This window comes from Aulonocara sp. 'chitande type north' Nkhata Bay, linkage group LG17, assembly GCF_057382095.1.
Source record: "Aulonocara sp. 'chitande type north' Nkhata Bay isolate Kocher_YH1m ecotype deep benthic linkage group LG17, A_spYH_male_GT1.1, whole genome shotgun sequence".
In the NCBI taxonomy this organism is placed as follows: domain Eukaryota; kingdom Metazoa; phylum Chordata; class Actinopteri; order Cichliformes; family Cichlidae; genus Aulonocara; species Aulonocara sp. 'chitande type north' Nkhata Bay.
This window is the reverse complement of record NC_141360.1, coordinates 11224064-11248742: the sequence shown is the minus strand read 5'-3', so window position 1 is coordinate 11248742 and position 24679 is coordinate 11224064. Positions and strand designations below refer to the sequence as shown.

Genomic DNA, 24679 nt, shown 5'->3' with positions numbered 1-24679 from the left:
CTAGAGTACGTGAGAACAGGTTGTCGCTACTCAGGTTAAACATGATATATAGGTCACTTAGATAACTTAAAAATGTTATTGTTTGGCTTTTTTCAATGTTTTATTTGCTAGTGAGTAAATCGGTTTGGCTGAGATTACAGCTGAATAAACGACATACGGAAAACTGATTAAACAGAAGTGTGACATGATCGAGAATTTGCGCCAGTGTCCTGTTATGTTTTAAAAAGTAAGGAGCAGACAGCTGAACTCCACCGAGACAGGTGGTGACGCAAATCTGAAGGCTAGACCATCCAATTTCACAGCCGCTCACTTCCGGTCTAACTGGCCTTCAGAGGATCCAGCCCACGTAGACCGCGAAGGCCAGGTCCGCAGGAAGATGCAGCCCCTGAATTTGGACCCCCCCTTCTTTCTTTCTCAACTTTATAGTGCTGTGAAAAAGTTTTTGTCCCTTCCTGATTTTTTGCATATTTGTCACACTTACATGTTTCAGACAATCAAACAAATTTTAATATTAGACAAATATAACAGGAGTAAATGCAAAACACAGTTGTTAAATTATCATTTTTTTTATTAAGGGAAAATCCATCCAAACCTACCCGGCCCTGTGTGAAAAATTCATTACATTCAAATTCATTAGAAAAATAAATGAGACAAACTACAAATTCTAATTATGATTTCTGATCTCAAAACTATTTTTGGCAAAATTTATTACAGTATAATACTGAAGTCATAATAAGTGCTCCTAATCTGGGACATGATATTACTAAATCTATACAACAATTCTTACATCAGATGAATTGAAGGGTAAATGGAAATGGTTATGGAAAGAGATGTGAGTTTGACCATTTTTGCTGTTTTTAGGTTGAACATAATTGCAAATATGGAGTGGATCACTAGAGACAAATGTTTGCTGACAATCTGTATTCACTCCTTCTTTACTTCTGATTTCATTTCCAATAAAAGACAGAAAACATTTGGCTCTTTATTGAGTTTGTAGTTGTTCCTGTCACTACACACACAAAACAAATCTCATGTATACTGACTGCCTCGGGACACAACACAACATTAGTGACGTGCAGTTGTTTCCAAGTCTGGCCTCTTATCTTGTATGAGTTTAGGTTGAACTGAACATGTATATTTGAGTTATAACCAAGTCGTGTCCAATGGCAAAACATCAAAATTAGAAAATGATTCACAATTTACCATCACAAATGTTTTAGACCAACCAAATGTGACATTAATCTCTTCTTTAGAAGGAACTTGTTAAGTACAAAAGCTGGAAAAGGTTAGATTTACATTACAATTCAAATCAAAATGACTGAAGATGAAGGAAAGGACAAAACTGTATGGACATTTCATTCACAAGAGTTACTTGAGTTTTCTTTAATTTTTCAAAAGCCTACATCATTTCAACATTACTTTGTCCTCTCTGTCTCTTCCTGCTTTGAATGCTATAAATTAATATATTAATTAATAGACAAACAACTTTTTTATACTTTCCTACATATGCATAAAATCAAACCAATGTTTTCTGGAGCAAACACAGGAAAACACGTGTTAAAGAGTGAAAACATTGAGCACTGGCCTACTTTCTGTCTTACATTTCTTGGAAAAAAGTGGTGCTGGCAGGGACATGTTTTTGAACTTTCTGTTTACTTTTTCTGTAAAGTATGTTGACAAGAAGTAGAATAAATAGCGTGAGGCCATATTAAGAAACAAAGGCAAATCCTGCATTGCTCAACAGCTACATTTTGTTTTAGTAGTTTGCAAGAGGTCAGAGTTCATCACTGTTGATTTCGAATGCAGTTCTCTCCTTTCTTACAAGATTATCCAAGTTTTTCCCAGTTTGTACCTAAGTGTAATTCAGACTGTTCATTTATATTCAGACTGCTGTACTTTAAAAAAAAAAAATTCCAACTCAAACCTTGGTAAGGTTAAAAATGTTCTTTGCTCTATTGATTCCTGCAGATGATTAACGGGAACAAAAAATCAAATCAACATTTAGCCATTTATAAATATTTGTGTTTTCACCAACTGGTGAATTGTATTTTTAATGGCATGACATGACCTCATAATAATAATTTATATAACAGCCTGAAAAATCTACTATTTGTCTACTGAGTTATCTAATTATCTGGTTTTTGCAGTGTGTGACTTTGTTATGTGTAATAACATTAGGGAAGCATTATGGTGTTTATAACAGTTTGTTAGGGTCCCACTGTGTCTTTAAAGTGGCAGCATGTGATCACAGTATTTATATCTGTTTCCAGTGAGCCTGAGATTGTTTTTGGAGGCAGGAACAGACTTGTGTAAATCACTGAACAACCTTTTTTTTCTCTGTCTGCAGTGTTTAGTTTTCTTTGAGGGATCAGACGCACAAAGACAACATGCATGCAATAACCAAAATCCTGTTTTTGTGCATATGTTCACTGACGTCAGTGAAGAGCCAAGGTAAGTACTTCAAGTGATTTCAATTATTACATGATATTTTGATGGTTTTCATGTTAATGTGAATAATGGGAGTTTATCCAGGAGTTGGTGTCATGAACTGGCTGTGTAATGCAGGCAGGGTAGGACTTAAATGCAGACTTACGGAGACAGCACTTAGACCTCCACAATCAGAATCAGAATACTTAGGAAATTATGTGGGTTGCAGTTGCTCTGAGAAGAAATGGTAAAAATAGTAACAGTTGTCACGGCCGAGGCCGCCTCAAAGGGGAAAGGACTCAAATGCAGGACGCCGAACAGCACGTAAGTAGTTTTAGAGACGATGTTTATTTACTCAGTAAGTGTTCATAAACTGGAAAGTGAGGTTAACAAGTGCGAAGTGCCACAACTGAATCAAAGGGGTCTTAAGCAGCCTGGGCTAAGTAAGCAATCTGGTCTTGGTCAGTGGAAACAGCAGTTCCGGGGATTGGGCTGGAGGGAGAGTCACACTGGGTCCAGGGAAAGGGTCAGAGTCGGTCGGTGGTGACGTGGAGGGGTGAGTGGTCCGGGTGTGTGGTCCGAAATTCCTGGCGTGGAGGCAGGCAGGTGGTTCGGGTGAACAGCCTGTGGGACTGTCAGGTGGTCCAGCGTCCGGGTTGGAGCTCTTCGGCAGAGATTAGTGTTTGGCAGCTTGGTGTGGCTATGAGAGAAACACATGATGAGACAAGGTAATTCACAAAGCGAGTGCGAAATCACGGTGGTGCCCTGCACTAACTAGGGTTAGCTGAGAATCTGGCGAAGAGAGGTTGAGTGCGCTGGCCTTATGAGACCCCGGCTAAATTACCCACAGGTGTGAGCAATCAGCAGAACACTGAGGCCCCTCCCAGGGGTGGAGATGCCGGCTCGGAGGGAGACACACTGGCACACACCCGGACCATGATAACAGTAACAGACTAAACTCCAAACAATACATTATGTTGCAGATTTTAATATTAATTAGTCATTGTCAATTGCTGATTTGTCCTGTTCTCATTGTATGACGAATTATGATGGCTGTTTGGTAGCCATTTGCATACTATGCATACTCTCTCTCTCTTCATATGTGTGTGTGTGTTTTTCTCTGGTGAAATTCAGTATGGTTCCGACAACAGTTTTATGTTGATGTACAATCTTTAATATGGTGTGTGTGTGTGTGTGTGTGTGTGTGTGTGTGTGTGTGTGTGTGTGTGTGTGTGTGTGTGTGTGTGTGTGGAGGGGGGTGGTGGTGAGTGTTTGCCAAGGGCACCAGACAGGCTAGGACTGCCACTGCTTTGGAGTACGGCAATCCAAAATGTGACAGTAAAGCAAAGATTCCTTTTAGAAGCGCCTTCTTTCAGCAGTTAAATAGTAACAGCCAAACAATCACCAACCACCTGATAGAGAATAGAGCAGCAACTCTGAAACTGAACTTCTAAAATTGTAATTAATAAGAAAACATTGCAGCTACTTTGCTGGTTTTGCCAGTAAAGCGATCGCTTTCACTTTATCAGAAATCTTCCTTTTACAACAGGTTAATCAGCAATTACCTTTTATGTACACTTTCTTTTTCTTTTTTTAATTTATGTTTTATTAGTTTTCTTATTTATACAACATGTACAACAAATTCAACTTAATCACCGTGGGGGGAAAAGCAAGGCAAAACAAAACAACAACAAAAGAGACAAACGGACCAAAACAAAAACAAAAACAAAAACAAATGAAACAAACCAAGAAATAAAATGACATTATACAAAATTGGGCCTCCCATTTTGTACTTATTTCAACCATTTCAACCAATATTCTTCAAATGAGTCCGCCTGCCACTTTAGCCTAAAAGTTATTCTTTCCATAACAAAAATAGTATATATCACATCAATCCATTCATCTATAGTAGGAGCATCCTCTTTAAGCCAAAGGCGAGTTATGGCCTTTTTGGAAGCTACTGACAGCACACTGAACAAATATTTATCCAGTTTGCATAGATTAAGACTCTCTAGGTTGCCTAGGTACAATAATGCAAAATGAAATTGTATTTTCTTTTGGAAGATTGTTTCCATGACCTTATATGTATTTCCTTCCAAAATGGAACCACACGGGGACATTCCCAAAAAATGTGGAAATGATTTGCTGTTGCATGTCCACAATGCCTTCAGCATGTTGTATTCTGAGAATAATTGGATTTTTGAGCTGAGGTAATAAAATAACGAATTACATTCTTCCAACTGAATTCCCTCCACGAGGGAGAGCTTGTTACTGGCCACTGCTGCCTACAGATCCCATCCCATTCCTCTCCTGTTAGGGATAGATTGCTCTCTGTTTCCCATCTTGCTTTAACATATCTTGTATCATCATCCCGTAGATTGATCAGTGAACAATATAATTTGGAAATAATTTTTTGATAGGGTGCATCTCTATATGCATTCTCGAATATATATATAATCTCTTCCTTCCCAGTCGATAACTGAGGATTTTTTAACTTTTTATTCAGGAAGTCCCTCAGTTGCAAGTATCTAACAAAATCTTGATTTTGCAACCCAAACTTTTTCTTAAGGTCCTGGAAACTCATCACTTTTCCATTTTTCAACAAGGTACTGTATGTGGTGAAACCTTTATTTGCCCATGTTTTGAATGTCGAGTCGCTCTTACTAGGCAAAAATTCTGGGTCATATGCAAACCACTTAAGGAATCCGGCCCTCTGGTTTAATTGATACTTTTTAAGTACTCTTTCCCATATCTTTAATGAACTTACTATCCAAGGGTTGCCCTTGCCCTATATCCCTGTATCCATTGATAAGTTTATGCCCAGATATTTGATAGTTCTTTTGTCCCAGCTTAGTTTGCGTTTGCTGTGCAGATTTTTTTTTTTTTGGGGGGGGGGGGGGGGGGGGGGGCTATAAAAGCTACTAATAAAAATGGATTGGATTTATATAGCGCTTTTCAAGGCACCCAAAGCGCTTTACAATGCCACTATTCATTCACACACTGGTGGAGGAAAGCTACAGTTGTAGCCACAGCTGCCCTGGGGCAGACTGACAGAAGCGAGGCTGCCATTTCGCGCCATCGGCCCCTCACCAGTAGGCGGTAGGGTAAAGTGTCTTGCCCAAGGACACAACGACCAGGACAGAGAGCCCAGGGATCGAACCGGCGACCTTCCGGTTACAGATACGCTTCCCAACCCCCTGAGCCACGGTCGCCCACTAAGAACTTGGGTTTTTTGTATATTCAATTTATATCCCGACTCGAGTATAGCCCATACTCCTTTAACACTGACATGAGCTCCATAAGTGATTCAGTAGGTTTTGATAAGTAAACCAAAACATCATCTGCGAACAAGGCCAATTTCTGCTCACTTCCAGCAATATTAATCCCTTTTATTTTACCATTCTGCCTAATCCTTTGAGCCAATGGCTCTATAAAAATAGCAAATAAGAGTGGACTCAGTGGGCATCCTTGTCTTGTGGACCTTTCAAGCTTAAAAGCATCTGAAAGTTCACCGTTAATCTTTATTTTTACAGTTGGGCTATTATACAAAGCCCTCAATATTGTAATGATGGACCCATTAAACCCAAATCTAAGCATTGCTTGGAATAAAAATTCCCATCTCACAGAGTCGAAAGCTTTTTCAGCATCTAGACTCAATAATATAGCTGGTATTTTATTTAGATTAATATGTCTAATAATTTGCAGAGTTCTCTTAACACTATCGTGGGTTTGGTGCGACCTAACAAATCCAGTTTGGTCTAGACCCTTCAAGTCTCCGTGCTATGATTGACGTAAACAATTTGTAATCTACATTTAATACACTTATTGGCCTGTAGTTGGAACATTCTAGTTTCGTAAGTAGCCAATTAAATGTTTTAAGTAAGACCGGTGTCAAAGGTTCCCCTAATTTCTTATACCACTCCGCAGTAAAACCATCTGTACCTGGAGATTTGTTTGCCTTAAGTTTTCCAATCGCCATGTGAAGTTCTTCCCTTGTAATTTGCTTCACTAATGATTTGTTTTCTTCTACTGTAAGTTTAGGGAGGTGTAACATGTCAAGCAAACTCTCCATTTGATCATCGTTGTTTGTGGGTGGTTGTGAATATAATTTTTCATAGTATCTCTTAAAGCAATCCTTAATTTCCTCTATACCCTGCATTTCCATTTTGGTTTCCGGGTCCCTTATCCTGTACATTGTTCTGTCTGCTTGTTGTTTCCTAAATCTATATGCCAATTGTTTCGTATATTTAGCTCCCCCCTCATAATATCTTTGTTTGGTCAACATTAATTTCGTTTGGATGTCATGAGTGTATATCTCATTAATTAAATTTCTCTTCTTTGCCATTTCTAATTTTGTCTTAGTATCAATAGTATTTTTATGTGTGGCCTCTAATTACAATAGTTCCAACTGCAACTTCTGGAATCTTGCAACTTTGGATTTTTTAATATTGGAGGTTATAGCAATAACTTTTCCTCTCATCACTGCTTTGCACGCATCCCACAAAATCGGTGGGGGTAACTCATCTTTATCAGGCATGGCGACCGTGGCCGTGGCTCAGGGGGTTGGGAAGTGTATCTGTAACCGGAAGGTCGCCGGTTCGATCCCTGGGCTCTCTGTCCTGGTCTTTGTGTCCTTGGGCAAGACACTTTACCCTACTTGCCTACTGGTGCTGGCCAGAGCGGCCGATGGCGCGAAATGGCAGCCTCGCTTCTGTCAGTCTGCCCCAGGGCAGCTGTGGCTACAACCGTAGCTTGCCTCCACCAGTGTATGAATGCGAGAGTGAATGAATAGTGGCATTGTAAAGCGCTTTGGGTGCCTTGAAAAGCGCTATATAAATCCAATCCATTATTATTATTATCATTGAATTCCAGGTATTCAGCAATGTCTTTTGTCAACTGTTCACATGTCCGTTCGTTCAGTATACTAGAATTTAATTTCCAGTTGGTTATTTTTCTCCTTTGAGTAGAGTTTAAAGATAAATATTGAGGGCAATGATTGAAAGGTCCATTGGCCCAATATGGTACTCGTGTATTTTGTTCATATCAGTACCAAAAGTGAGGAAGTAGTCTATTCTCAAATAAGTTGCATGTGGAGATGAATAGTAAGTATAGTTCCTTGCCGTTGGATTGAGACGCCTCCAAGTATCCACCAATCCCATCTCCTCTATCAGAAGGTTCAGTTTTCTAGTTAGTTTTTGTGATTGAGATATTCTCTTCCCCGATGCGTCCAGATGTGGTTTTAATGTAATATTAAGGTCTCCTCCGCAGACAAGTAATCCCTGTGCCTCTGTCACTACTTTCTCGAGTACTTGCATATAGAAATCAAATGTGGAACCTGGAGGAATATAAACATTATAGAACGTGATCAATTCCCCATCCAATTTGCCCTGTACCAGGATAAATCTGCCTTCTCTATCCCTAATTGTAGCAAAGTGTTCAAGAATGACCTTCCCTGATATTAAAATAACCCCCCTCCTCTTGTATGTCTTAAACCATTTGAAGAGTAATAAGCGTGCTTGAAACCTTGTCTCTTAAGTGTCTCGTGCTCAAGGCCCACCAAATGTGTCTCTTGTAGAAATGCCACATCAATATCCTCTCTTTTCGGTTTACTAAGAATTTTTCCCTGCTTTGTCGGGCTTTGGAGTCCATTTACGTTAAGTGAGAGTACCTTTAACATTTGGCTTTATTATACCGCCAGACAGAACCATGAATGTGCATTCCAAATGTCACTGAAATAAAACATTGTGCCCCCACTGTTAACACAAAACTAAGATTAGTACACAAAAACAATAGAACCAATATAGAGTCGTCCATATACTCAGGATCATTCAACCCCTTTAGGTCCCTGTTGGAGAGAGGAGAGAAAGGACCCACCATACGGTGGGGGCTTTCCCTAGTGTTGTGGCGACTGTCCAACTGGTATATCCCACTTACACTAGATGAGTCCAACATATATGGTAACTTATAAATCTGATCAACTGAACTATCAACATACCGACTTGGACACAATGAAACCAAATAGAGCATATTACCTTCTTATTTAGACTGCTTGCCTGTGAGTGTAGCTCCTATCCTCCTTGTCATTCATATTTAGTAGTCTCTTCTATATTCCCGCAGTTTGCGTCGGACTCGAGTTTCCATTCGTGGCCCTCTGTCCCTCTCCATATCCACATATGGAGAGGGACATGGCAAGGAGTGGTCCTTGCCATGAAAATGCGTTACATACTTTCTCTTCGGTGCTGGGTCCCGAGTTTGCGCGTGTGGGGACCACCTCTATGCCCCGTGTTCTCAGATCCTCCGCTGCGTCCTCTGTGTCCTCGTAAGACCTGCTCATAGAAGTAGGTTTTCACCTGGTGAAACGGTAACAGTTACATGTGAGGAGAGATACTGGATTGGGAGAACCCGCACGCGCTCAGTTGAGACTACTTGCAATGAGGATGGACAGTGGTCTGTCAGACCAGTATGTCAAGGTATAAAACTACAAAAGCTTTAGACACATATTCTAAGCTCACTGTTCTTTGCTTTCATGTAGTTCAATCAGCCATGAGGATGATGAACAATTTTTTTGAAGATTATCCAGTCTTTCTTTCTTTACAGAGGTTACATGTATCCGTCCACAAGATAGACTTTTGTCCCGCTGGGATGCGTCTTGGCGTGATGAGACAAAGAAATTGGGTGATACTGTCAGGTACACATGTATATCAGGATACAGGAGGAAAGATGGCGTCACTCGGGCCACATGCACCAGAGATGGATGGGAACCAAATCCACTTTGTCAAGGTATGGTGGAGTTTAGTTCACTTTTCTTCTAATTCTGACATGATCGTTTTTAATTTCTTTAATATTAGTCCATATTTGAGAAAACAGGAGAGAACTGCAGAATGTCTTTGGTCAAACAGAAGCCTCAAAGGATCATTCAGTCATAGAGTAAAATCTTACGAACCAGCAATATAAATTTTAGAGACTCTGTGTGATAGTTCATAGTGAGAGAAAATGGTAATAACATTCATTTTTTTGTTTATTTGTGTACTAACCAAGCACTAACCGAAAGAGTGTACAAATACTCACTGGATACTATTTTCTGTACAGACTGCAAGAAACATTTCTACTGCCACAACAACTTTCAGCTGGATGTTGAATCCACAACTGAACACTTTTCTTGTCCTTTGACTGAACATATTCAAATATAAAATACAGAACTGTTAAATGGAATCACATTTACACTGGGGAGCTGCTGCTTTTACTTAAATGATTATATGAAAGTATCTGAATGTTTTACATGACAAAATTATCTGAATCAAAGTAAATGCAGAAGCTTAATAAATGTGGTTTTGTTCCTTTCAGAGATAAAATGCAGGAGGCAACAGTTTAATAATGCAGATATTACTGGAAAAATTCAGGCTGAATACAGGTACAACGATCGTGTCCAGTATAACTGCAGGAGAGGTTATGAAGGAAGTTTCACTCTAACCTGTAGAGAAGATGGCTGGGATAGGTCTAATGAATGTACAGGTAAGAAAATGCAATAAACTTAAAAGGATACATTTATTCAGTTATTCAAGGACTACTGTTTTTCATGACAAATATAAATGTTGTAAACAACTGATGACAAAAGACAAATGTATAAACTGTATATAAAAGGTGAGCATTGCTTTCAGGACTGAAAAGTGAAGCTAATATGAAAGTTCAGTCAACATGAATTCTCTCAAATCGGGGAACTTGCAGAAAAGCATCTGGTTCTACAGAATGGTAAATGATCTGTATTTGTATAGCGCTTTACTAGTCCGTAAGGACACCAAAGCGCTTTACACATTCAGTCATCCACCCATTCACACACACATTCACACACTGGTGATGGCAAGCTACATTGTAGCCACAGCCGCCCTGGGGCGCACTGACAGAGGCGAGGCTGCCGGACACTGGCGCCACCGGGCCCTCTGACAGAAGTCTATCTTTAGTCTATCTTTGTCTTTAGATTCCTTGATGAGCTCCACAAACATTTTTCTTTTGTGAAGCAATGCATGTTACTCTTATCAAAGAGTAACATGCATTTTCCTTGACAATGATGTCATCGCCTTGTCCATCTTTTTCTGGGATTTCTTGCCCTGAAAATAAAGAAAAGGTTATACTTTCCACACATACAAATCTGCTTGGGGCTCATTCGGATCCCAGTGCCGTAAATTTTGTCATCAGATGTTAGAGCGAGGTTTCGTGCCAAGGTACTGATTTTTTTTTTGACGGAGCTAACTTATCCAAAAAGAATTTGTATGGTATTGCACCTGGTGGTAGACGTCGAGCAGACATCAAAGAAGTTTAACACAGAATAATAACTGGGCCTTTGGGTCTCCGGTTGTCCATGTCTGCATCCGACTTTAACCTTGGCTTAAGTATCTGTTTGAATCCTTTTTTTGTTTAGCGTTCACATTTACTTCTATTCCTAATTCCCACTTCTATTAGTTTGATTCCTCCTTTAGTCTTCCATGCTTGTGTCGTCTTCCTTTTATTTAGTTCATTTATGTGTCTTCTGTGATATCTCACTTCCTGTTTTATTTTGAGAGTTTGTGTTCCTTATGTTTTGCTTCTGGTTTTGCTTCATTCATCTTTTTTCCTCAATCTGAAATCTCCAAAGTGACACCTGGAGGCCAGTTTGGCTATTGCCATATCATGATAATGGGCATGATGTTTTACTCAGGGTCTGGAGTTTTTGTCATAGCGAACCTCCTGCTGTTCTTTATGAGAGATTCACACCAGAAGCATCAGTGAGAATTTAAAAAAAAAACTGTTAAGAAGTAGGTCGCCTCTAATTAATGAATTTGTTTTTCTAACATTTAATTTTCAGGTATATATATATTCCTTATGTCAGTGCAGTATATGAGTAACGTTATATACTGACCATGAAGTCAGTTAATGCAGTAAATAACATTTTACAGAGAACAGATGGAGTCATAGCTGTAAAAGTCTGTTTTATTAAAACAGAGGCTGTTTGATCTTAATGAATTTACAGTACATTGTGCCATTCTCTCCTTGCTGATATGAGTGAATGGAGCTCCAACTCCAGTGGCTGACTTTCTAACTTTCACTCATGACAGTAACCATTCGAATAAGATATTTATGTATTATTTATATAATATTTCTTTAATTACACTTTGGATTGCAGTGTATAAGTGACTGGATAGTCTATATTGATCTTTACCATACACAACAAAAATAATAATAATGAGATGAGGTATTGTTTTCTGTTACACATGCTCCTGTAAGAAATAGAACCGCAAATATAAAAAAAATTATTATTTGATTTGTGTCTGTTTATCAGTTGAAATCACCAGCTCTTGTTTTGTTTAGCTCCCTCTGCTTCCCTGAGTCTGCATTTTGGGTCCTCGCTCACTAACATCTGACACATCATGGGAAGGCTTTGCGCAACTAAAAGCCTATTCCACAGGGCGGCTGTCCCAAAGGTCCAGCACCTGATTTCTTCAATTCTAATATATAAGAAGGGATGCTAGTAGAAAGGATGACTCTTTCCTTGTCAACTTCTTTCAGATGTGTCGCTAGCATCAAATTAAAAAAAAAAAAAATCCTAAAATTGTGTATTTTTCAGTTTATGACATTTGCAAATCATTTCTGTATCTTTTCATTTACCTTTTGTACTGCATCTCAAAAAATTTGATATTGGGGTGGTAAATACAAAAGAGAAGTATGTTTGTTAATGCCTACTGAGTTCACTAGTTTGTTAAAGGCGTAGACCCGGGTGAACCCATCCATTAAGATGGCAGTGGTAAAAGTCAAATGCAAGTTGAAAGCTCAGTCTCACTTGTGGCTGAGGTTTTTGCTGTTTTGGTAAGAATCTAAAGCTGCAGTCTGAAAGTCTAATAGTAGTGACAGTCATGAACCAAATTTCATCCAAACATCTCACGTAAAGACAATCAAAAGCCACACGAAATGGAGGTTTGCCAAAGTCAGCAGGATTCAATGCTAGTCACTTAATAACAGACATTACACAGTCTATTCAATAGTATTAAGGATATTTAAGCCTAGTCCAAAGATAGTTGAATAATGTTATCTATGAATCACTACTAATAACACAAGAATGTATTCTGACTGCTCTTTGATAATATCTAAATGTAATATCTGTCTTTCTGATAGCTATAACAGGATGTCCAACAACGAGCTTTGACCGCAGACTTAAAGTTTGGCAACATGGTGACAAACTTTACTTCAGGTGTGAGGATGGTTACAAACCTCTCAGCAAAGGCTGGTGGGGTGAAGCCACATGTGTGCACGGTGTTTGGTCTGGAGTTGAAAGCTGTATTGGTAATTAAAGTTTCTAATTAAAGTATCTTCTGTTATTAGCTTGAAGCAAACACAGTGACTTGTTCAATACCAATGTCAAGATGGGGAGTATAAGATGTTTAGGTAGAAAAATATAAGTTTTGAAATCTGTTTTAAACATCTTTTTAACATTTGAGTTTTATCTGCAGTTATGTTTAAGAAAACTGGTGTGAAAATATTTTCTGTAATATCTTACAATAAGTGCATTCATACAGAGTTTCTTCCATTGCTTATTCTGATCACATTTTTAAATATGGAAATGGATTTCATCCCTCTGTAATATTTTGCATAATTGTTTGTTTTCAAATCCACTTTAGAGGAACAAAGGTGTCGACAAGCTCCTGAGATTCCTAATGGGGAAGGAATACTAGGGAGTACTGAACGACACGGACAGACCCAAGAAATGATGTTCATTGATTGCAATGAAGGATACTCTGCTAAGATTGAGGAATTAACCTGTCGTGACGGACAATGGGATTTAAATGGATCACTTGATGATATCTGTAAATGTGAGTCACCTCAACCATTATTTTGATGCATGTTTTTATGAAAAGATTACAGAGTGTAAATTAATAGTGTACATGTTGTGATGTCTTACAGCTAATCATGATAACTGCAGCCCTCCACCCAAAGTTGAAAATGCTGTTATTACAACTCGTTATCGGAAGCAATACCCATCTCGCTCTGAAGTAACCTATCAGTGCTTTGACAATTACATTATGGAAGGAAAAGCTACGATTAACTGCATAGCTGGGGAATGGGAGGAGCTCGCCATTAAGTGTTTACGTACGTACATGACATAAATAAATAAAAATGGTGGGGCAAATACTTTACATCATCAAAAAAAACCTGTAAGAACTGGGCATTAATTTCAGTTTCACTGCAGCAATGAGAAACTGGAAATGGTTAAAAAGCAGTGAGTGTTTGGAAGCTAGGTATTGGGAGTATCCTGTACTATTTTTAACACAGAAAATTTTTGATTTTGTTTTCTTTATTACAGTTACACAGACTGAAATCTTTTACCACATGATTATGTGCATGCTGTGAAAATGTCTCAGGGACACTGGCACCTTTCCAGCTCACAAACAGCAGACGCACACACACAACATTTTATACTATTCTATTCTATACTATTTATACTATACTACTCTCTCCATCATCTTCTCAATATCAAACTTTCAACTTGCTCTCCTCTGATACTTGGTCCTCTTTTACTCCTTTTACATTACAAGACATCAGATGCACACATGTCCGTTCGTTCAGTATACTAGAATTTAATTTCCAGTTGGTTATTTTTCTCCTTTGAGTAGAGTTTAAAGATAAATATTGAGGGCAATGATTGAAAGGTCCATTGGCCCAATATGGTACTCGTGTATTTTGTTCATATCAGTACCAAAAGTGAGGAAGTAGTCTATTCTCAAATAAGTTGCATGTGGAGATGAATAGTAAGTATAGTTCCTTGCCGTTGGATTGAGACGCCTCCAAGTATCCACCAATCCCATCTCCTCTATCAGAAGGTTCAGTTTTCTAGTTAGTTTTTGTGATTGAGATATTCTCTTCCCCGATGCGTCCAGATGTGGTTTTAATGTAATATTAAGGTCTCCTCCGCAGACAAGTAATCCCTGTGCCTCTGTCACTACTTTCTCGAGTACTTGCATATAGAAATCAAATGTGGAACCTGGAGGAATATAAACATTATAGAACGTGATCAATTCCCCATCCAATTTGCCCTGTACCAGGATAAATCTGCCTTCTCTATCCCTAATTGTAGCAAAGTGTTCAAGAATGACCTTCCCTGATATTAAAATAACCCCCCTCCTCTTGTGTGTCTTAAACCATTTGAAGAGTAATAAGCGTGCTTGAAACCTTGTCTCTTAAGTGTCTCGTGCTCAAGGCCCACCAAATGTGTCTCTTGTAGAAATGCCACATCAATATCCTCTCTTTTCGGTTTACTAAGAATTTTTCCCTGCTTTGTCGGGCTTTGGAGTCCATTTACGTTAAGTGAGAGTACCTTTAACATTTGGCTTTATTATACCGCCAGACAGAACCATGAATGTGCATTCCAAATGTCACTGAAATAAAACATTGTGCCCCCACTGTTAACACAAAACTAAGATTAGTACACAAAAACAATAGAACCAATATAGAGTCGTCCATATACTCAGGATCATTCGACCCTTTTAGGTCCCTGTTGGAGAGAGGAGAGAAAGGACCCACCATACGGTGGGGGCTTTCCCTAGTGTTGTGGCGACTGTCCAACTGGTATATCCCACTTACACTAGATGAGTCCAACATATATGGTAACTTATAAATCTGATCAACTGAACTATCAACATACCGACTTGGACACAATGAAACCAAATAGAGCATATTACCTTCTTATTTAGACTGCTTGCCTGTGAGTGTAGCTCCTATCCTCCTTGTCATTCATATTTAGTAGTCTCTTCTATATTCCCGCAGTTTGCGTCGGACTCGAGTTTCCATTCGTGGCCCTCTGTCCCTCTCCATATCCACATATGGAGAGGGACATGGCAAGGAGTGGTCCTTGCCATGAAAATGCGTTACATACTTTCTCATTTTTCTTTTGTGAAGCAATGCATGTTACTCTTATCAAAGAGTAACATGCATTTTCCTTGACAATGATGTCATCGCCTTGTCCATCTTTTTCTGGGATTTCTTGCCCTGAAAATAAAGAAAAGGTTATACTTTCCACACATACAAATCTGCTTGGGGCTCATTCGGATCCCAGTGCCGTAAATTTTGTCATCAGATGGTTAGAGCGAGGTTTCGTGCCAAGGTACTGATTTTTTTTTTGACGGAGCTAACTTATCCAAAAAGAATTTGTATGGTATTGCACCTGGTGGTAGACGTCGAGCAGACATCAAAGAAGTTTAACACAGAATAATAACTGGGCCTTTGGGTCTCCGGTTGTCCATGTCTGCATCCGACTTTAACCTTGGCTTAAGTATCTGTTTGAATCCTTTTTTTGTTTAGCGTTCACATTTACTTCTATTCCTAATTCCCACTTCTATTAGTTTGATTCCTCCTTTAGTCTTCCATGCTTGTGTCGTCTTCCTTTTATTTAGTTCATTTATGTGTCTTCTGTGATATCTCACTTCCTGTTTTATTTTGAGAGTTTGTGTTCCTTATGTTTTGCTTCTGGTTTTGCTTCATTCATCTTTTTTCCTCAATCTGAAATCTCCAAAGTGACACCTGGAGGCCAGTTTGGCTATTGCCATATCATGATAATGGGCATGATGTTTTACTCAGGGTCTGGAGTTTTTGTCATAGCGAACCTCCTGCTGTTCTTTATGAGAGATTCACACCAGAAGCATCAGTGAGAATTAAAAAAAAAAACTGTTAAGAAGTAGGTCGCCTCTAATTAATGAATTTGTTTTTCTAACATTTAATTTTCAGGTATATATATATTCCTTATGTCAGTGCAGTATATGAGTAACGTTATATACTGACCATGAAGTCAGTTAATGCAGTAAATAACATTTTACAGAGAACAGATGGAGTCATAGCTGTAAAAGTCTGTTTTATTAAAACAGAGGCTGTTTGATCTTAATGAATTTACAGTACATTGTGCCATTCTCTCCTTGCTGATATGAGTGAATGGAGCTCCAACTCCAGTGGCTGACTTTCTAACTTTCACTCATGACAGTAACCATTCGAATAAGATATTTATGTATTATTTATATAATATTTCTTTAATTACACTTTGGATTGCAGTGTATAAGTGACTGGATAGTCTATATTGATCTTTACCATACACAACAAAAATAATAATAATGAGATGAGGTATTGTTTTCTGTTACACATGCTCCTGTAAGAAATAGAACCGCAAATATAAAAAAAATTATTATTTGATTTGTGTCTGTTTATCAGTTGAAATCACCAGCTCTTGTTTTGTTTAGCTCCCTCTGCTTCCCTGAGTCTGCATTTTGGGTCCTCGCTCACTAACATCTGACACATCATGGGAAGGCTTTGCGCAACTAAAAGCCTATTCCACAGGGCGGCTGTCCCAAAGGTCCAGCACCTGATTTCTTCAATTCTAATATATAAGAAGGGATGCTAGTAGAAAGGATGACTCTTTCCTTGTCAACTTCTTTCAGATGTGTCGCTAGCATCAAATTAAAAAAAAAAAAAATCCTAAAATTGTGTATTTTTCAGTTTATGACATTTGCAAATCATTTCTGTATCTTTTCATTTACCTTTTGTACTGCATCTCAAAAAATTTGATATTGGGGTGGTAAATACAAAAGAGAAGTATGTTTGTTAATGCCTACTGAGTTCACTAGTTTGTTAAAGGCGTAGACCCGGGTGAACCCATCCATTAAGATGGCAGTGGTAAAAGTCAAATGCAAGTTGAAAGCTCAGTCTCACTTGTGGCTGAGGTTTTTGCTGTTTTGGTAAGAATCTAAAGCTGCAGTCTGAAAGTCTAATAGTAGTGACAGTCATGAACCAAATTTCATCCAAACATCTCACGTAAAGACAATCAAAAACCACACGAAATGGAGGTTTGCCAAAGTCAGCAGGATTCAATGCTAGTCACTTAATAACAGACATTACACAGTCTATTCAATAGTATTAAGGATATTTAAGCCTAGTCCAAAGATAGTTGAATAATGTTATCTATGAATCACTACTAATAACACAAGAATGTATTCTGACTGCTCTGTGATAATATCTAAATGTAATATCTGTCTTTCTGATAGCTATAACAGGATGTCCAACAACGAGCTTTGACCGCAGACTTAAAGTTTGGCAACATGGTGACAAACTTTACTTCAGGTGTGAGGATGGTTACAAACCTCTCAGCAAAGGCTGGTGGGGTGAAGCCACATGTGTGCACGGTGTTTGGTCTGGAGTTGAAAGCTGTATTGGTAATTAAAGTTTCTAATTAAAGTATCTTCTGTTATTAGCTTGAAGCAAACACAGTGACTTGTTCAATACCAATGTCAAGATGGGGAGTATAAGATGTTTAGGTAGAAAAATATAAGTTTTGAAATCTGTTTTAAACATCTTTTTAACATTTGAGTTTTATCTGCAGTTATGTTTAAGAAAACTGGTGTGAAAATATTTTCTGTAATATCTTACAATAAGTGCATTCATACAGAGTTTCTTCCATTGCTTATTCTGATCACATTTTTAAATATGGAAATGGATTTCATCCATCTGTAATATTTTGCCTGATTGTTTGTAATCATATCCACCTTAGAGGAACAAAAGTGTCGAGAAGCTCCTGAGATTCCTAATGGGGAAGGAATACTAGGGAGTACTGAACGACACGGACAGACCCAAGAAATGATGTTCATTGATTGCAATGAAGGATACTCTGCTAAGATTGAGGAATTAACCTGTCGTGACGGACGATGGGATTTAAATGGATCACTTGATGATATCTGTAAATGTCAGTCACCTCAACCATTATTTTGATGCATGTTTTTATGAAAAGATTACAGAGTGTAAATTAATAGTGTACATGTTGTGATGTCTTACAGCTAATCATGATAACTGCAGCCCTCCACCCAAAGTTGAAAATGCTGTTATTACAACTCGTTATCGGAAGCAATACCCATCTCGCTCTGAAGTAACCTATCAGTGCTTTGACAATTACATTATGGAAGGAAAAGCTACGATTAACTGCATAGCTGGGGAATGGAAGGAGCTCGCCATTAAGTGTTTACGTACGTACATGACATAAATAAATAAAAATGGTGGGGCAAATACTTTACATCATCAAAAAAAACCTGTAAGAACTGGGCATTAATTTCAGTTTCACTGCAGCAATGAGAAACTGGAAATGGTTAAAAAGCAGTGAGTGTTTGGAAGCTAGGTATTGGGAGTATCCTGTACTATTTTTAACACAGAAAATTTTTGATTTTGTTTTCTTTATTACAGTTACACAGACTGAAATCTTTTACCACATGATTATGTGCATGCTGTGAAAATGTCTCAGGGACACTGGCACCTTTCCAGCTCACAAACAGCAGACGCACACACACAACATTTTATACTATTCTATTCTATACTATTTATACTATACTACTCTCTCCATCATCTTCTCAATATCAAACTTTCAACTTGCTCTCCTCTGATACTTGGTCCTCTTTTACTCCTTTTACATTACAAGACATCAGATGCCTGCTTTGTCATATAAAACAGACTTCAAGCCCCCTTGATGTCCTTCCATCTTCATTTTTCACTAGTGTGTTTGATTCAATTGGCCCCTATATTGTGGAAATGATAAATACTTCTCTTCATACTGGCTCAGTCCCCAGCTTCTTTAAACAAGCTATTGTTGAGCCAAAATGAAAGAAACCCCAGCTGGATCCATCTCTTCCTAACAGTTATAGGCCAATATGCAAATTGCCTTTTATATCGAAAATTTTAGAAAAAGCAGTAGTAGAACAACTTAACTATTTTCTGGATAAAAATGCCGTTAAAAATGCTGTTCCAGTCTGGTTTTCGTAAATTGCATTCCACTGAAACGGCCTTACTTAGAGTATCTAGTGATATCTTGATGGCAGCAGACTCTGGAGAATATACAGTGCTGGTCCTGTTGGATCTCAGCTCTGCTCTTGACACAGTAGATCACAGTATCATGATAAACAGACTCAAGAACTTGTTTGGGATTACTGGTGTTGTTTTAAAATGGTTTATATCAAATCTGTCTGAGAGATCTTTTACTGTTTGCATGAATCATGTCACATCAGAATCAACAGTTTTGCCGTGTGGGGTACCTCAGGGATCTGTCCTGGGTCCAATTCTCTTTTTACTTTATGTATTTCCCCTAGGCCAAATTATTAAGCGCTATAAATATATCTCCTATCATCTCTATGCTGACAACATCCAACTATACTGTTCCTTCAAAATGTCTGAGTTTTATAAATTGTCTAATTTAAGTAATTGCCTGACAGAAATCAACAAATGGTTAAATGATAATTTTCTCCAACTAAACTCTGATAAAACAGAAACTCTAATTATTGCTCCAGACCACATGGTCCCAGAAATTAGACAGCATATCAGCTTCTTAGACCCTTCTGTAAAATCAACCCTTAGAAACCTCGGTGCCATATTTGACAGCTCGATGTCGCTCGAGCAGCATTCTAAGCAGCTGGTCCGAAACTGTTTTTATCATTTACGGAATATTTCTAAACTCAGACTAATGGTATCAAAGCTTGAACGTGAGATGATTATTCATGCTTTTATTTCTTCTCGTTTAGACTATTGTAATGGCCTTTTTACTTGTTTTAACCAATCAGCCTTAAATCGTCTTCCGACTGTGCAGAATGCTGCAGCACGTCTCTTAACAGGCACCAAGAGAAGATCGCATATCACTCCAGTCTTGGCCTCCCTTCACTGGTTGCCTGTAAATTTTAGGTTTCATTTTAAAATTTTAGTTCTAACCTTTAGGGCCCTACATGGTCAAGCTCCTCAATATTTATCTGACCTGCTGAAACCACATACATCTTCTCGGGCTTTAAGGTCATTAGATCAGAGACTGCTGGTGGTACCGCACACTCGTTTTAAAACTCGTGGTGATCGGGCTTTTCAGACTGTGGCACCACGGTTGGGGAATTCTCTCCCACTGTCTCTTCGCTGCACGGACTCCATTGATTCTTTTAAGAAACAGCTGAAGACATTTTTATTTAGAAAAGCATTTGATTAATTTCTTCTTATGCTGTTTTTATAGTTTTATTGTTTTACATTGTTTTATTTACTGTTATATTGTTTTTATATTTCCATTTCCTGTGTTGTAAAGCACTTTGTGATTTTTATCTGTGAAAAGTGCTATATGAATAAATTTTACTTACTTACTTTCTTACTATTAGTAATATACTATTTAAAATTGTACTATTAAATTCCAGTGCACAAAATAATCTAGGCAAGCCTCCAGTTTGCACTGGAACAGTTCGGAGCTGACTGTGAAGCGGTGGGAATGAGAATCACCACCTCCAGATCTGACGCTATGGTCTTCAGCTGGAAAAGGGTGGAGTGCCCACTCCAGGTCAGGGATGAGTTCCTGCCCCAAGTGTTTCTCGGAGTTTAAGTATCTCGGGGTCTTGTTCACAACTGAGGGGAGAAGAGAGCAGGAGATCCACAAATGGATTGGTGATGCGGTATACTGGTCCATCTTGTTCAAGAGAGATCTGAGTGTAAAAGAGAAGCTCTTGATTTACCAGTTGATCTACGTCCCTACCCTCACCTATGGTCACAAGCTGTGGGTAGTGACTGAAAGAACAAGATCGAGGATACAAGAGGCGAAAATTGGCTTTTTCTTTTACTACTATTACAGTTTGCAAGTAGCATGTACGACCACATCATTGAGTTGCGTGTTGTAGCCACACAGTGTTTTGTAGTAGTACAGAACAGTAAGTGAATTGTGAGTTTCTGGATTTTGAATTTAAAATCATGTGTAAATCATATTTTCAGGCTGGCCACCCCCACAAAAATCATCTAGCTCCCCCGGCAAGAATGGATACAAATACTAAATTTGTGAAACTGTGTTCAATTTCAAATGAATTCACTTATTATAGCATCATATGAATTCAATTCCCTGAAAAATGTCAAAAAGAAAAAAAACTCAGATCTGCTACTTGTGATTAAGGGAACAGTTTCTTAAGTAAATTAATGAATGGTTAAGAAAACTTTTAATGCTTATTATTAGCAAATGCATGTTTTAGACATTTACTTAATTATTCATGTCCTTCAGTAAACGATATATAGAATAAATATGAGAAAATAATATTAGTTACTCAGGAAAACAAATACAGCTACATGTTTCTTTCTAAGGTTTTGAGGCATTTTTCATTGAAGGAAAAAACATAATTGAACAGCATTTCCTCAAAAGCCAGCATACCAACGTTCCTGAAAGTATCACAGCTGCGCCACGTGATCATCTTTTTGTCAATCTTGGCTCTTCACTTATTTTCAGAAATTCCACCCTGTGGGATACCTCCAGCTCTTGAGGATGGAGACACCAAGACTGCCATCAAAGAGCATTACAGCCATAATGAAACTATTGAATACATGTGTCAGAGTCACTACATTATGGAGGGAGAACCTTACAAAACCTGCCTCTATGGTGAATGGACTGGACACATGAGATGCCTCAGTAAGTTACAGTTCTCCCCAATATTAAGAATAATTTTATCATAATATTCTTTTACATCTTTATCATAATATTCTTATATCTTTGTCTCTTGCAGGGCCTTGCATTGTGAATGAAGATGAAATGAGACAGCATAACATCACCTTGAAATCAAGTGGCACTAAGTATTTAGTTCATGATGAAATAATAGAGTTCAGGTGTACCAGAGGATTATCTACTGGTACTGTGGCAATGCGTCAGAGATGTAATAGTGGTGTGTTAGTCCTACCCACATGCCGAGAGTGAAAAGTTGAAATGATTTCTGATCTTCTGTTTTCAGATGTGGAATAATAAATCACAGATTGTCTGATTTGGTCCGTTTTCTGCTTTCTTCTACTTCACACTAGAAGTAAAACTCATATGTTAAATTAAAATGTATAAATCTAATCCACAAGCACTCTTAAGTAATGCAAGATGTCGTGCATTTATTAAAGTAACTCTAACCAGCCAACAAAAACATGTGTTCATAATACAAAACAAGTTTACTTTGTGAAATGTTAAAAAGGTACAAAAAATAAAACAATAAAATAAAACAATATGTTTTCAAGACTTTTTCACAAGTTCCTATATCTCACTGAAATGTTGCTCTGTAGCTGATTTCTTGTATTTTAAGTGTGATTAGAAATTTTGACTAGAAACAAGACAAATATACTTGATAAGATTTTGAGTTTTTGCAGTGTACCCCCCACTGAGATCCGGCACTGCATAAACAGTTATACTTGAAACAGGCCAAATATTCTTAAATCTGACAAAAGTTTCTTGTTTTGAGAAGAAAAAAAATCTGCCATTGTGGTGAGCAAAAGTTGCTTGACTAGAATTGTTAAAACTAGAAATTAATCGATGCCTTTTAACTAGACAAAACTGTCTAAAATTTATGCTTAAATGAAGAAAATTTGACTTATTACAAGGAAAGAGACTGAATTGTTTCTTTCTTGATTGAGTTAAATATAAGAATTAAATCTTAACTCTGAGAACAATAATTAGAAAAAATCGCTGAGAATAAGACACCATCTGTTCAAAAAGCTACAACAAAAAAAATATGGGACTTTATCTTAAAGCAAGACACCAGAAGCACTCTTATTTTTTGCACTTTTATTGACACAGCAACGGGTCAGTAAATCAACTTTAACAGTACTGAGGTCTAATTCCAGGAGACTCATGTCTAACATTACCTACATTTGAGCAGAGTACTGTGTAACATGGCCACTGTAAGAAGTGCATATTCCAGATATTCTTAACAGGAATAATAAGAGTATAAAATACTCATGACTGAATGTATCAAACATACATTTTGCTCTTACTTCACATTTTAATATTTTTAATGATAACATTATTAGGTTTTTAATGTCCCTTACTGCAGAATAAAGATTTCTTATGAAAGTTTGGTTTTGTTTTGGTTTTATCTTTAGCTCCATTCTAAGAAAATGACCAGCTTCAAGTGTCCTCATTGTAGGACACATACAGGATGTCATGCTGAAATGTAAAGCACTTACAATAGAAGCCACTAGAAACAAATTATTCCAGCCTAATTGATGACATTTATGGCATTCAGGTTTTCAGGATTTTTATCGGTTTTTAGCGTTATTTTGTTATTGTTTTTAATCGCCAAATCGGTTTTTCTGGGTGTTATGAATAAATCTTTTTTTCGGTACCAATACTAGTTTTTTTGTTGTTGATGTATTTATCCGCGACACCTTAAAGGCCGGTCCGTTAAATTTTGGTCCGTGGCGGAAAAAAGGTTGGGGACCGCTGCCTTAAATGAACTTATATGAACATGCCAAAAATAATTTTCACTGGTCTAGTTTGCTTACTGCTCTTTCAACTCTTCAGTGGTTATTGTCACATAATGACTGTTGCTTATGATTACCTAACAGGGTGTGGCTCATTTTTACCCACTGTCACACCTTAACCATTAACCCCTACTGTAGTCCATTTTGTAAATTTCAGTCATTCTAAGTGTGAGTGGAGGATTATCACAGGACTTGTTAATCACAAGTCAGCAGCCAATGACACACTCCTGCGCCCATCTGTTCATACTGTCTTCTTGTTTGCACAGGCCGGTATTACATCAAAAGGGATTTTAGTAAAAACTGCCATTTTGGGAGTAATGGCGATCCTGACATGTGCTGTTACAGGTTAACCTTGCATGCCTCTCCCCACTGTAGTAGATCCAGAAGAAACAATTTAATAGACAAATCCATTTTATTATATACATAAAAATGAATTGGTTTACAAAAAATAAAAATAAGACGGCAATACTTTTCTTAAGTTTTTAAAAAGAAGATCATGGATTAAAAATATATATATATATATATGAGCATGTTTATTTACAGCACAATGGACAGTGTGTTCGCCACCATCTGAATGGCCCTGAGGGGGTCTACAATGTCTTTGAGCTTATCTCGCCTGAGAACCCAATCTGGTGCAAACCTGAAAGAAAACAAAAAACTTTTAGTTATCTCTGGAAACATACAAGCACACTTTCAGTATATTATGTAACTCAGGAATATCCATACTTTGGTGCAGCGCGGGATTTACGAGGCGTCACTGGAACGAAGAAGCTCCCGTTGATCGACGCGCTCATCTTCTGCTTGATGATTGTTCTTTCTGTGTCCATCTTGTGTTTGCGAGCAGTGAGGCGGTAAATACTGTGGATCCTATCCAAGACCTTGGGTAGCTTTTTGACCTCCTAAAGAAAATACAGTAAGCAAAATAGTTAGCATTTTCTCTTGTGTAAAAATATCATTGATATTGGTATTTATG

General features: G+C 37.9%; 2 protein-coding genes across 2 annotated transcripts in view; one reads left to right on the top strand and one right to left on the bottom strand.

The window, feature by feature from the left end:
• Positions 1 to 2272: 2272 nt before the first annotated feature.
• On the top strand, positions 2273 to 22226 carry LOC147309690 (complement factor H-like). The gene is made up of 11 exons (XM_086268582.1): positions 2273 to 2451; positions 9025 to 9207; positions 9772 to 9939; positions 12571 to 12738; positions 13074 to 13265; positions 13357 to 13542; positions 17478 to 17645; positions 17981 to 18172; positions 18264 to 18449; positions 21701 to 21880; positions 21975 to 22226. Exons 1-11 carry the CDS (start codon positions 2388 to 2390, stop codon positions 22160 to 22162), a joined length of 1875 nt encoding a protein of 624 aa, XP_086124708.1. The 5' UTR covers positions 2273 to 2387; the 3' UTR covers positions 22163 to 22226.
• A 1873-nt stretch (positions 22227 to 24099) lies between these two features.
• aspm (assembly factor for spindle microtubules) overlaps positions 24100 to 24679 on the bottom strand; it is a 29299-nt gene continuing 28719 nt past the window's right edge. Inside the window, exons 25-26 of the mRNA XM_086268768.1 lie at positions 24433 to 24605; positions 24100 to 24346 (exon numbers count right to left, since the gene is read on the bottom strand). Coding sequence (XP_086124894.1) covers positions 24244 to 24346; positions 24433 to 24605 — 276 coding nt within the window. The 3' untranslated portion in view covers positions 24100 to 24243. The remainder of the gene's footprint in view (positions 24347 to 24432; positions 24606 to 24679) is intronic.

Bases quoted from the DNA above. Each gene is read 5' to 3' on its own strand.
- LOC147309690 (XM_086268582.1), top strand. From the start codon at position 2,388: ATGCATGCAATAACCAAAATCCTGTTTTTGTGCATATGTTCACTGACG. The intron at 18,173-18,263 runs GTCAGTCACCTC...GATGTCTTACAG, and splicing joins ACTTGATGATATCTGTAAAT to CTAATCATGATAACTGCAGC. The intron at 18,450-21,700 runs GTACGTACATGA...ACTTATTTTCAG, and splicing joins GCTCGCCATTAAGTGTTTAC to AAATTCCACCCTGTGGGATA.